Source organism: Myotis brandtii, unplaced genomic scaffold (genome assembly GCF_000412655.1).
Source record: "Myotis brandtii unplaced genomic scaffold, ASM41265v1 scaffold18, whole genome shotgun sequence".
In the NCBI taxonomy this organism is placed as follows: Eukaryota; Metazoa; Chordata; class Mammalia; order Chiroptera; family Vespertilionidae; genus Myotis; species Myotis brandtii.
The window spans coordinates 8,055,669-8,069,852 of record NW_005356674.1 but is presented as its reverse complement, the minus strand read 5'-3'; the positions used below and the strand labels follow the sequence as shown (position 1 = coordinate 8,069,852).

The window sequence follows — 14,184 nt, the reverse complement described above, 5'->3', positions numbered from 1 at the left end:
AGAATGATGACATTTTCCTCATCAGGTAACCACAGTTTGCAAGTGCTAATACACTTGCAGGCACACCATGGTAGCAGCGTTATAAACCAATGCGCATGGGATTTTTCTAATCAGGGACTGGGGACAGTCTTGGCACAATTCAGAGCTGAAGGCAAAGAGACAATGCTGTGCACAGGACACAAATACTTCCCCAGAAGGGAAATGTGGAAAGACAGATCGTTACAATTAAAGTTTCCATTTTCCAATGTAATAACTGCTAAATAGTTTTGAAGGGTAAAAATGTTGCCCACCTCCCCCCTAAAACAGCCCAAATGCATTTAATATGTATCACTGAACATGTGCAAAGATTGCAGTAAATTGCTTCACAAACGCAAATTATTGCAATCAGCATCTTGTTTTCTAGTTCTAAATTCAAAGGCAAACTATTAACACAAGACTGCTAACTCTTGCTATTATCACACTTGCTATTATCACACATCCTCCTTCTAACAAAACCACATTTCCAGATGGACTGCCAAAATTAGTCAAGTGACTCCTAAGAAATGCGACCACACTGACATGCCAGAAATTCATTTAGAAGTGAATGCTTTATTTAAATAAAGGAAACATACACCCAAACACACCTTTCCTAAGGAAATACAAGTTGCTTTATTTACAATTCAACGTGAATTGCAGCTCCGTGAGGCCATTCGCAGGGAGTGGGACGAGACGGGACAGCTGGGCTGTTACCCTGTCAGCATACTGACTAGTCCTCAGAGCCCAACGGGCCGACTCATAAGTGTGGTGTGCGCTAGGCCTGCCTGGGGCTCCTGATAATGAACTCAGCACTGATAATAAACTCAACCCAGACGAGATATGAGTGGTGCAGGAACTTGGTTGAGAGGGTGGTCAGCTCTGTGACATACCTGTTATTCTTCTTTCCAGACTGCTGTTTCCTCTGAATTTGACGTAAGGAACACTAATTTTTGAAAACATCAATCCGCAGCAACACGTAACTCCAGGTTAGATTACTTCATTGCATTTTACTAGCAACCATCTTACAGACAGAATTATCAGTTGTCAGGTCCATGGACCAGAACTAGCTGCTTTGTTTCAATAAGAAAAACTCAAGGCAGCAATTTTCATGTATGACTGAGAGGGTCTGGGCTCAAAACCGAGGCAAGCTCTGAGGCTAGGACAGAAACTGGTTCTCCGTGTCAAGGAGGCTCACCCTGAATGGAGGTGGTCTAGATTCCTACCCCTCAGGAGAAACAGCGGGCCACAGGCGTCCTTTCCAGAAACAAAAACAAGCCCTTCTATCTGGTGGCATCTTCCTGAGCACATACAACCCCTAGAAACAGAAAAGCCACTCACCACTGGCCGGCTTTAAAGGAAAAGTCTTGATCAGCAACAAGCAGGCGGAGCCTCTTCACAGAGGGTGACTCATTGGCTGTTCCACACACCTTAGCTGCCGTCACGACCTTTGAGTCAAAAGATGAACTGGCTGAGGTTAGTGTGTACACAATGCAAGGAACAAACTGTGGCTTTCTGGTAACTCAGGTTTTTTCAAAATCTACAAAGATGTGGTTTCTTAAAATTGCAAAACAAGGTAAAGCATGCTTTGCTTTAAAATGCTGCCTACCACCAGGTGAACAAATTTTAATTATTTTCTTTTTGAGCCCTGCCAGTGTGCCTCAGCTATTGAGCACTGACCCAGGAATTAAGAGGTCGCTGGTTCCATTCCCAGTCAGGGCACATGCTCGGGGTCGTGGGCTCGATCCCCAGTAGGGTGCGGTGCGTGCAGGAGGCAGGCATCGATGACGTTCCTCTCTCACTGATGTTTCTCTCTCTCTCTCTCTATCCCTCTCCCTTCATCTCCCTTTAAATAAGCAATAAAAACATTTTTAAAATACTAATTGAGTTTTATTCTACATACAAAAACCATCTATTGAAGGGACTGTTTAATAAGCAAGCGTTTATCTGTTGCAAGTCTAGCATGTGCCATGCACCAGGCTGGGCACCCTGAGAATTGCTCAGGGAATGAAGACCTGTTGTAAGCCTGGCGTCTAAATTCTCTGTGAGTACAACCTATGCAAAGTGGGACTATGTTAGCTATGAACCTGTGTTTGTTCTGAACCTGCAAGAAGTCCATGACATACAAATTGCAGAAATTAAAAGCAACTACAAAACAGATGAATACTCCTAGTGTTCTGACCTCACTGAGTTACTTTCCAGCTCAAAAACCTTCAAGGGCTAACACTCCACTACAAATATAAAAGAATGCTAAAGGCCTTTGTAACTCATACCAGCTTAAGCTCCTCTTGGATCCCTGTGCTACTGGTTTACCAGCCAAACTGGACAGCATGCTGGTCCTCAAAGGCACCTGACACTTGTCTACCTCCCCAATGCTGCCTAGTCATTCGGCATGTGGCACACGCTCTCAGTCCTGTCTATCAACCCCATACCCCACCTTCCAGACCTCTGCTGGAGGCCTTCCTCTTCTCTCCATCCTCTCAACTCTACCCATAAAATGATCTGCCTTTATTATCATACTTAGCCCATATTGATGTAATTATAAATACTCAGGAACAAGTCTTTCACACAGACCACATGCCTTCTGAGATCAGATATTGGGTAGAATTTATATCTATACTAACTTCCCAGGACTAACACACAGTAAGACTCAGTAAATATTTGCAGAATAAATGGAAACTCTAACTTAAAGTCACTTAAAATTGGTTTCTAGAACAAATGTTAGAAGTTTGGGAGCCCTTGTTGCTTAAAAAAAATGTTAGGTGGGGGGAAAAACACTACAGAAAATCTAAATTCATGTTCAAAACTATAGAAGTCAGGGAAGGCAGGTCTCCTCAGCAGAACAGGAATCTTATGTTTGCCACACAGTCGATTTTAAATATCTTACTACAAAGACAATAAGAATCATCAGAGGGTTCTCCTTTATTACATTACTAGTGACCCACTGCACAGATTCGTGTACATTGAAAGGAAATTAATTAGAAGGTGGCCAATGGGGCGGGACTGGGCAAGAAGGGCCGGACACGCCCTGGAGCCAACCTCCCTCGGTCCCTCCCTGGTGTTGAAACTGGCTCTCCAACATCCCCCAAGGGGTCCCAGAGTGTGAGAGGGCACTCTGCAAAGTTGCTGTCGTACAGGGTGTGGAACACAAACACAAGTGTACAGTAAACCAGATTCGAGCTGACAGTGCCCCAGCAACAACATAACCCACTGCCGAAGGTGGAATCCCGAGGCCCCACAAGGAATCAGGCTCCCTCCTCTCTGGTTTTGGGGTGTGTCACCTGAGAACCGCCGCTGCCAAGTCACTGCAGCTCAGCAGCTCCTGCATTGAGCGCCTGACCCCTAGTGGTCAGTATGCATCATAGCAACCAGTCAGACACAGCATATTAGCCTTTTATATATATAGATTACTCTCATTTTTCTTAGGTTTCCAGAAATGTTTATTTTGTAAACATTATTTTCCTTCAATATGATAATCTTTAGAAACAAAGCCAACAGCTAGATTAATTCATTTATAACAGCTTAACTGGCATCTGTCAGACTCATGAACAGAGCTAGATATGTGTAAGCTTTAAACACATCCCAAAGGGTCACCTGGTGGCGGAAAAGCCAACATTCATAATCGCTGGCTGGAGGAGGAAGAGGAACACAGAATTCCAACTGAAACATGTGAGCATGCTTCACAATCACATGCTCATCTATGTGAAATGAAATCACCAATCATTTGCCAATGTCCAAATACAAAATTCAATGAAGAAGGGAAAGAAGCTAAATTTCTATTGAAAAAGTCCTATTTTCATTTGGATAGTCCCTATGACCAACAATGTTATTAGATGCTTTATGCCTACTGGTAGTAACTCACACACTAATATATATATCTGTTGCCATTAGTCCTCATAATCTGGGCACAACTGCTAGAAGTGGTCACACACAATATCTTGTACAATTCATGATTTTTAATACTATTTTATTTCGTTAATACAAATACTGTACACTACATAAAGATTTCTAGCAAAGTGGATTAAAAACATTAGCAAAATCTTTTTTGAAGGCCGCATCTTTATTTTATTCTGAAGCTAGTTTCACATGATTAAGATCTGTAATCATGGCCCTTGTTGTATGCCATTTTTTTCTTTACTTTGATTGAATAAGTAAAACATGATGGAGAAACTTTATGTTTTAACATTTGTACTTGTTCTCATACTTAACGGATCAAAAGATTTCGCAACTGAAACCTCAACTAGCCATGCCCTAAGTTAAAACACATGGCAGGAAATTAAGTTTTCCATAAAATAACATTTAGACTCTTCTACTGTTCAATAAAATAACAATACATTTGCCAACTTTTACTAGCACGCATTTTTAAGGCTTTGACGAAGTCAGCATCTAAAAGGAAATTCCATCATACTGATTTTAAAAAGCTGGTTTTATATAGGATATCTTGATGTTACTGCTGCTACAACAGTCTCTGTACAGGAAATAGGTCTTTCTTTGGGAAACCTAAATGGTTTCCGCTGTTCATTCCCATTCATTCTTTTGTTGGCTTAAAAATTTAGACAAAGCCAAGATTAGCGATGACCTGAAACAAAAGAGGGCACAGAGAATTTCAGAGCTGAAGAAAACTCAGTCATCATCAAAAAATACTATGTCATTTTACACATGAGGACACCACGGCCCAGAGCCATCAGTTCAACTGAGGCAGAATACCACTCTGATGAGTAGAACCTGATGAAAAGATACTGGTTTTACTGAAGAGATTTACTGACAAGGAAAGAGCACAAAATTCTGCCAACTGTACAACTTCTCAAGTGGTTTATGCCTGTCAATACTACATCCTGGCAAATGAATTCTCCTTGTTCCTACCAAAGGCTAACCTATCCACCTGGCTGATCTCTCTGCCTTCTCAAGCCTTCAGTGGAGCAAGTATCCTCTCTCATTCATCACCCCTTCCCCCCCCTCTCCACGAGAACACATGCAAGCACTCAGATCTTCCACCTGTAATAATAACATTAGGAGCAAACACCTTTAATCAGAGCTTACCATGTGCCACGCACTCTACACACATTAATTCATTCAACCGTCACAGAAACTGTAGAAGACAAGGGTTAGTACTATCCCCATTTTACATATGAAAAAACGTGAGGTCTCACAGCTAGTAAGTGGCAAAGCAGATACTGGAATCCAGGCACAATCACGTAAAAGTGATTCTGGCTCCACCTTCTCATCTCCTATTCTCTCTCCAACACAAGACAGCCAAGCTTTCACTCTCCGCAATGGACTAACGCCAGTCATTCTGGTCACCCACTATCCATTTCGCTAAACCCAATGATGACCTCCGCAGAATCCAGCACAGGCGCCCCTCCCTCCTGGAAACTTTTCTCCTGGCTTTACCAACACCCTGCAGACTTCCCTCTTGCCCCACCTGCCCCTCTTTCTCCTCTCCCCTCCTGGCCCTTCTTCTCCTGCCTGACCTCTAAATGCTGACACACCCCAGGGCTGAGGCCTGGGCCCTCTTCCCTTTCTTTTTTTTTTTAAAATATATTTTATTGATTTTTTACAGAGAGGAAGGGAGAGAGATAGTTAGAAACATCGATGAGAGAGAAACATCAATCAGCTGCCTCTTGCACACCCCCTATTGGGGATGTGCCCGAAACCAAGGTACATGCCCTTGACTGGAATCGAACCTGGGACCCTTGAGTCCACAGGCCGACGCTCTATCCACTGAGCCAAACCAGTTAGGGTTCCCTTACTTTCTATGCAGCTTAAACTTTTTATTTCCAGCAGTGAACTCCAAACTCGTCCACCCAACTGCTGGCTTGAATTTCCATTTCAAACAACACATCCAACACAGAACGCTTTTGTCTCCCAAAGCTTCTTCCTTTTTATTATTATGCAAAATTTCAAACATATACAAAACCAGTAAAAATAGGATAAGGAACTTTCATGAACTCATGCTCCAAAGTCAACATGGTATGAGTTGATAAAACTCATGGCCAATCTTGTTTTATCTGTAACTCCATCCACTTCCCATCCTCCTACCCCAGGTTATCCCAAGTTGAGCTCTTTATTTCCCCTCCTCCACGCTTGGTCCTCCGTGTCAGCAAATACATGGCACCATCATCATCTATCCAGAGTTCAAATCCCAAAGCCAGAAATCCCTTGGTTTCCTCTCCTCTCACTAACTGCACCTTCACCTCAATTTGTAAATCCCATTAGCCTTTCCTCTGTCCCAGATCCACCCACTGCTCTCTGACCCCATCACTACCAGGCTACTCTAAGCCACATCATCTCTCCAGGGACTCTGTCAGTAGCCTCCAACCTGGTGTCAAAGCACAGCAAAAACCCAGTGCTCTACCAAGCAAATAGGTGACCCATTAAAATGTAAATCACCTGTCATTTCCCTGCTTAAAACCCTCCCTCACCCTTAGAACAAAATCCCAACTCCTTATCCAAGCCCACAGCTGTTTATACAACCTGGGCCCTGCCTACCCCTCCTCCTACCACCTTCCTCTGAATAGGCCAAGCAAGTCCCTGCCTCAAAACTTGGCTCCTGCCAGTCCCTCTGCCAGTAATGCTGTGCACCTGTCTGGCTCCTTTCTGTTTTCAAGTCTCGGCTCAAATACAGTGGGGCCTTGACTTACAAGTGTCCCGACTAACGAGTTTTTTGAGATACCAGCTGTCTCTTGGCCGACTTTTTGCATTGAGTTGATAGAGTACTTTGAGTTAATGAGCTCCTTAACGAGCTCCTTAATGAGCTCGGTCTCGGAACGAATTAAACTTGTAAGTCAAGGCCCCACTGTAGTACCATTTAAAATAGCACCCTGACTCCAGCCATTAGCCTGGTTCACTTCCTTCATAGTTGTGGGAACCCTGATCAGAGTACGCTGGATGTTCAAGGCTAATTTGAGTGTGGGGGCCCTGTCCAGAGTACGCCGGATGCTCAAGGCCAATTTGCCATATGCAGGTACAAAAGTAAGGTCACAGCAATTATACTGTACACAATGCGCAGGCGTGCCTTTCTGTATCCCAAGTATTGATGTCACTATTTGGCAAGAAGCCTCTTTTGTCTAAGTTGGTATAAAGATGTGCTGTTGACCAGCCAGTGCATGGATGCTTAGTATGGCTCCTATGTTTGCTACTGTATTAGCAAGGGCTGCTTTGTGCGGCTACATTGTAAGGCTACTTTGAAGGACTGCTTTATGTGATGGCTCCTTGTTAGCTACTTGCTCTGCAATAAAGACTCTCTTATATGCCTATGACTTCTCCTATCTTCTCTGTCCAATACCCAGCATCCATGAAGGTCCAGTCTCTGGCAGAGGGGCTCGGACCCAACAGTTGGCATAGTTGGGCTGGATAAAGGAGTAAGTACTCCCAACAACTGGCACAGCGAGGAGGTTCAGGAGAATGTGCAGACTCAGGAGCAAGTGCTCCTGACAACTGGCGTCATGAACAGGATCAAGGAGAAACTTACTCTGACAATTGGCGCAGCAAGCAAGGTGAGCAGAGTTCATTAGTAAGTACTCCGACAATAGTGTATGACACCTGACATTCACTGGTTTATCTGCACCAGGATGAAGCTCCATATACAACAGGGGCTTTACCTGCCTCATGCACTGCTGAGTCCCCTGCACCTACAACGGGCTGGGCAGACAGCAGGCACTTGACACATGTCAGCTGAATTTAAAATAAAATACTTCCTCTGACTGGGCCCCCTGGGGGGAAAAAATCTTGCCTCTTAGGTCACTTAAATTATTGAAATGCACCAATACTATACATTTAGACCTGAACAAGTTAAGTTCTGGGCGTAGTTAAGAAGCAGTAGCATAGGCAAAATTCTTTCATTACCAAACTCTCCCATCAAATTGATGAACAGAGTACATCTTGCTCAGTGGGCCTAGGCACAGAGCTAGGCACAGAGTGACCCCTCCAGTGAAAACTTAGTTTTGCCTGAACAATCCTTATTGCATTACAGTATTTCTACTCTTATCTTTTTGACATTTCTAAGGCTACCCAGACTGCTTATTCTTTGATCCTTGAGGAAAAACTGTGAGTTCAACACAAATAGTCAAATGCCATTCAATTCAAGAGCCCAGTTTCCTGCATCAGCATGACTCAGACTGGTCACTTTATAGCCTAAAGAAAGAAGCATCAACATCATAATATGCTCATTCGATAAGTTCTCTATAGGGAACCCAATGTCTAGTAAGGAAAGGACATTTCTGGGTGGGTGAGTGGTCCATTCTTCACCCACCCAGGAGGAGCAGCAAGGTCCTTTGGCTTAAGAATCACAGACTTGTGCTGCAGCTTCCCTCTGGCCCTAGGAGACGCCATTCATTATCTCCTAGGCTCTGCTTCCTCTTTTGTAAAATGCAGATGCCAGCCTATCCTTAGGCTACCTCACAGACTTGAAATGAAGAGCAAATGGCATATGGGGAGTTTTGTAAAGTATACTTGCAATTCAAATTAAAGACAAGAGTGGTAGACGAGACCATGTGGTGGGCCAGTTCTATTATGGCCCAACATTTCAACAAGTCCAAGATCAGACTGGCTCACCCCTGATGACCTTATACTGCTGAGGCTATACATCTAGCTTTATCCAGCTCCTCCCAGCTCCCAGCTCTCATTCTGTTTGGGAAAGAAGGGGAAATTAGAAATAGAAGGAAAAGAGTTGCAATTGTAAAATTCTTCCGCCAAGGTTTTGAAATTAGCCCTATACTTTCTGACTTTTCAGCTTTAAAATTCTCAACTTTTCAATTGCAGGATTAGAGTTTACATTAATCTTCGTAAACTTGGCTCAAAATAACCCCCTCACTAAAAGTCTCAATAATTTTGTCCTGTAAATTTTTGAAACGGCTATCCTAATTCAGAGATTGGCAAACTATGACCCACACACCATATCTGGGTCTTCTGATAAAGAACACTGTATTTGATCCCAGCCACACCGATTTGTTATGTGTTGTTTATGGCTGTTTTCACACTGTAGAGGCAGAGTTTTCTAGTTGGGGCTAAAACTGGCCCATGAAGCCGAAGACTATCTGACCCTTTACAGAAAACCTGCCAAATTCTGCTCTAGTTCTACCTGCCTCAAAATATAACAGAAAAGAGCGTAGCCCAAGACTGTTAACCCACTTTTTCTTCTTCAAAACTGGCAAGGTTTCGCTTTTTGAAAAAGAAATTCTAACAAATCTCACATTTACAGAATCAGCATTTTTTTTGTGTTGTATAAACCTAGAAAAGGTATTTTCAGATTTACTATCAGTGGGAAAAGTGTACTGTCCCACACATCCATATCTATTATGCTGAACTAATTTTACATAGGCTTCTCAGGAAAACATTGAATTCACAAGCATACCGCCCTCAGTCCCAAAGCAATTTTCTGAAAAGAAAACCAGCCTGAAAAGTGGAGCCTAAACAATATTCTATTACATCAAAGAGCACCCAACTATGTCTTCTAAAATTTCAACTACTGCAACAATACAATTTCTGACCTTGCTTATGAAAGTGTATAAATCCTTCCTTATATTAAATATTTTTAACTTAGAACACTAAGCTAAATATTTCCAAATAAAGAATCACTCAAAAAGCAAAACATATATCCAATTTAAGTTTTTAAAAGAAAATGTGGTTACTCACTGAGGTAAAGGGTGAGGATCCTTATTTCCCAGCCCTGACCCCTTCAGGTGGTGGATTAGCTTTCTCTAGTTTGAATATGGTAGGGAAAGGTCAGCCCATGTAATAAGAGCTCGTCCACCTTCCTTTCTCAGATGTTAGTGTGTTCTCCCTTGATGAAATAAGTTGTTCTAAAGTAGGGATAAGAACAAGGACTTTGAGACATGGTGTCAAACATAAATAAGAAAGAAAAAGGAAAGGTAAGCTATTCATAAGATGTGGGCTCTAAAAGAAGTTCTAGCCCTAAAATATAAACCTATGCATCATACTTGTGAGGATAGTTCCCTCAATTGCTGCTATAATATTTCCTTCATCAAAAAATTAATCTATTCATCCCAAGTTTAAAGGGAAAAATCTGAGTATTTCACTATCATTTTTTCAAATCAGTTGTCACATGGCCTGTTCAGAAAAGTTCTAAACAGAAAAATTACCAACTTTCCCTGACTATCCTTCGAAGGGATAGAGCTTATCTAGTACCTTCTCCATAAGCCAGTCTTAACTGTGTGCAAACCATCCTGCCTAGGAAAGCCTGCTACAGCCCAAAGATACCAACCTCCTGTCGAAGGGCATTTGCCGTTCTCTCCAAGTGATCAGTTTTCCTTTTGGATTTCATTATGCTGTAACAGAGAGTCAAATTGGGTTAGTAAGCTAAGTATTATCCTCATAAGAAAGAATTAAATTCGTTTGCCCTGTAATATCATGACTATCCAAAATACAATATAACATTCTGGGTCCTAGAAAATGGTCTATAAAAATTTGTACATCTAACTAAAGTTTAACGATTTACTGATGCCATGCACATTTAAGCAGTCTGTTATGTCATGGCTTCAGGAGTTTGATATGCCTCCCACGACCATCGCAGGTCAGGTCTCTTTGAAAATCAACCTCAAATGACACTGAAGGTCGGTAACTCACCTGGTTAGCGTAAGGTGGCGCAGAGCGCCTCGTGTTGATTTCAACAAAGCAGCCTGGGAGCAGATGGCTCCCACAGAGCCTCGCAACAACCCAGGAACCAAGACAGCAGCACAGGCCATGGTGCTTCCTGGGCAAACAGAACACTGAAAATTAAAAATGTTAAGAAAAAGTGGGGAGTCTTTAGGGGCCAATGAAGAAGAGTTTACATTTTTGTTGGTGCTGTTATGAGCTGATCTAATGGCAAAACAATTAAGGGCCTCGTTCACCCTGACAAAATTTCTGCCACTATTCAGAGTTGATTCAACTGATCTCCACAATACATACGAATGCAATTATTGGTGCCACCAAATATTCATGTTCCCTATTAGTTTCCAAAATCTCTGACCAAGTTCACGTGACTAATCTTACACCATTACAGGGGAGTAGATTTGCTAACTGCCTGATAACTGTAGTCCAATCAAAGAGCACCACTAAGTCTTTAATGTTTCTTGTTTAGATAAAGTGCAGGGAGAAACACGCTGAGGTCCACAACACTGAGAATAAACAAACTGCAACTACATGAGGTAACAGATGAATATTACAAACATCAAAGTGAATGAAAAGAATGAAAGCAGCCACTCAAGAGCACACAGTCTGTGGGTCCAGTAATATAAAGTACAGAAACAGACAAAATTAATCCATGAAGCTAGAGATCAAGTTAGCAGTTACCCTTGGGGAAGCAGTAGTGATAATGTCATCTCTTAATCTGAATGATGATTGCATGGGTGTTCTCATTTTGTAAAAATTCCATCAAACCACGGAGGACTTTTAGGGCAGTAAAAACACTCTGTATAACATAATGCTGAATATATATCATTATATATATTATACATTTGTCCAAATCCATAGAACATACAACACCAAGAGTGACCCATAATGTAAACTATGGACTCTGAGTGATAATGATGTGTCAATGTGGGTTCACCAACTGGAACTACAATACCACCCTAGCGGGAGATGTTAATAATGGGGGATTGTTGATAATGGGGGAGGCTATGCTCTTCCAGGGACAAGGGGTATATGGGAAATCTCTGTACTTCCCCCCAATTTTGCTTTGAACCTAAAACCATTGTAAAAAATTATCTTAATAAAAAAATTTAATCAAGCTGTCCTCTTAGGATTTATGTACTTTTCTGTTTGTAAGTTATATGTGAATAAAAAGTTTAAAAGAACAAAACCCAGAAGGATCCCCAACATTTCCATGTCTAAAAACTACTGGCCTATCAAGAAAAGTACTGAGTGGGAATCAGATGATGTATTTTTTTTATGTATTCTGCTTTCCTCAGCCAATTTTTAAATATTTCTTTGACTAAGATGGCCACTTTTAACACATTATATTGCCTATCTTAGTCAGCTTGAGAATAAATAAAGATGTACATGAACACTCTTTTTTTCTAAGCTCTCTGGAAGGCACTACATAAATTAATTGTAATACATTTAGTGTTAGAAAAATATTCAAGCTAGATGTGCTTATGTTCCTACTCCATACTCACTAATTCAACCCTTCATTTGACAAATATTTATTAAGAGCCCATTATGTGGCAGGCACTGGGAATACAGACATGAACAAAACAAAGGCTTTCTTAGGGAGCTAATATTTTAAAAGGTAGAGACAAAATATAGACAAAAGTAAATAAATCAGGTGGTGATGTAAGTCATATGTAATTTATTCAGTTATAACCAAATCGTATACAAGAGCCACTGCTTCATAACCAATCTTTAGATAAGGTAAAAGATCTATTTCTTGCCACAGTATGATATAGCATCATTGTGGATAAATAATGCTACTTGCTATTTTTTCTTTTGCATAAATGAAAAAAGTATAATGCCTCTTTACCTCATGCAAAACTACTAAATGTAGTTTCTCTCCTTTAAATATGCTAAACCAAAAATGCTATTAATCACTGAAAGAAAGAAACTTACTTTAGAAGTCCATGAGATTTTTAGGAGTCATTAAGTATATGGCTGGCCGGCTGACGGATATGCAGTATTTTGGTCCTGGTATTATACTGAGACCTTCGGATATACACTGGTTGGAACCCAGATCAATGTTTCCACACACTGAAATTCTCTCACAAAGCTCCTGCAATGAGAGACAACGTATAAGAACAATGTTTTGGGCAACTGTTAAAAAGAACTACAATCTCCTATTGCAAACGAAAAGGCTCATTATAATCAGCAGGCATCGCCTCACAGTAAAACTACTCTCAATTTCCCCCCTTCCATCAAGTCTTCCTCTCATCTTTCTGTTTTTCTTTTTTATGATTGTTTTTTCCCTCTTTTCTGATTCCACCCTATGAAAGCCCAGACCAATGGCTGGAATGATACAGTTAGTGTCATGTAAGGCCAAGTTCCCTAATAAAATTTAATAGGCACATAGTTTAATATGAAAACATTGTTCTGCTCAGGACAATTATAGCTAAAATAGTCCTCACATAAGATACAGCTTTTAGTGATTATGCTGTTTGAATAAACTGGAAAACAAAGACATGTTAATTTTTAAAAGCTGTTCTCTTTAAAATTCTAAAATCTTGTTTTACAATAATACCAATGACCAAGAGTGCCACCTCCTGGTAAATACAGGGTATTTTTTTTTTTTTATCAAATTGTGTTCAAAGGGACTTCCAAAGCAATAAGGTATTTTTTTTAAAAAAAACTACCTACTTTGAGAACCAAGATGGCAACATAGGGAAACGCCTGTACTTGCTGCCTCCCACAACCACATCAAAACTACAACTAAAAGACAAAACAGATATCATCCAGAATCACGGGAAGTCTGGCTGAGTGGAAGTCCGACAACTGGAGGGAAAGAAAAAAGCGCATCTAGACTGGTAGGAGGCGCAGAGGTGCAGAAGAGTGGACCCAGACTCCTATGGGGAGAAACTGGACTGTCTGGCATCGGGCCGGAACATGAGGGCGGCTTTCTCACAGAGGTGCTTGCAGCGGTCATTATTCCTACACAGGGCCACAGGACACAGAGACCCAGGGACCTATTGTGGCAGGGCTGACAGGCAACCATTGCTGTTTGCACTGCCCCAGTGATTCCCTGAGACCACGCCCCACCCAATTTACAACCCCACCCAAGCTGTGCGAAGAGGCTTTTGCATATGAATGGACTGGCCTTTTGCAACCTAACCTAACAAACTGCAGCTGGGTCAAAGAACCCCAGAGCTTCCAAAAGAAGGCCTAAGGCTCCTCAGCAGCCTGCATTGCTTCACAGCTCCGACTCATCTGGGCATCTCCAAACCCCATACAAAGAGGAGGAATCTGCAGATCTCTCTGTAGCTCCTGCTGGGTGGCCTCAGGCAGTGGCTGACTTTGTACCTCCTTGGAGATCCAAGAGCCAGTGTACCCAGTGGTCAAAGCGAGACCACCAGATTACAACTCTTCAGATCCTTAAGAGACACACTCAGGGGGCAGACTCAGTGAGCACCAAAGCCCCACTGAAGCAAGTCCTGCCCCATAAGGGTGTTTCCAGCACAGCAGTTCTCCCATTGTAGACACAACTGGTTCTCACAGCCAATTGGTCTGGAGGTCAATTCCTCCCAG

The 14,184-nt window shown here is 41.8% G+C and overlaps 1 protein-coding gene across 6 annotated transcripts in view; it reads right to left on the bottom strand.

Annotated features, from left to right (window-relative positions):
* Positions 1-14,184, bottom strand: part of OXNAD1 (oxidoreductase NAD-binding domain containing 1) — a 33,357-nt gene that overhangs the window by 13,793 nt on the left and 5,380 nt on the right. For 4 of the 6 annotated variants that reach the window (XM_014537556.1, XM_014537560.1, XM_005863626.2 and 1 more), the window contains exons 2-5: positions 12,559-12,718; positions 10,597-10,723; positions 10,235-10,298; positions 1,354-1,460 (exon numbers count right to left, since the gene is read on the bottom strand). In XM_014537556.1, the coding sequence (XP_014393042.1) occupies positions 1,354-1,460; positions 10,235-10,298; positions 10,597-10,715 (290 nt within the window). In that variant the 5' untranslated portion in view covers positions 10,716-10,723; positions 12,559-12,718. Of the gene's footprint in view, positions 1-1,353; positions 1,461-10,234; positions 10,299-10,596; positions 10,740-12,558; positions 12,719-14,184 lie in introns of all 6 variants that reach the window. The other 2 variants (XM_014537557.1, XM_005863627.2) reach the window with 1 other exon arrangement.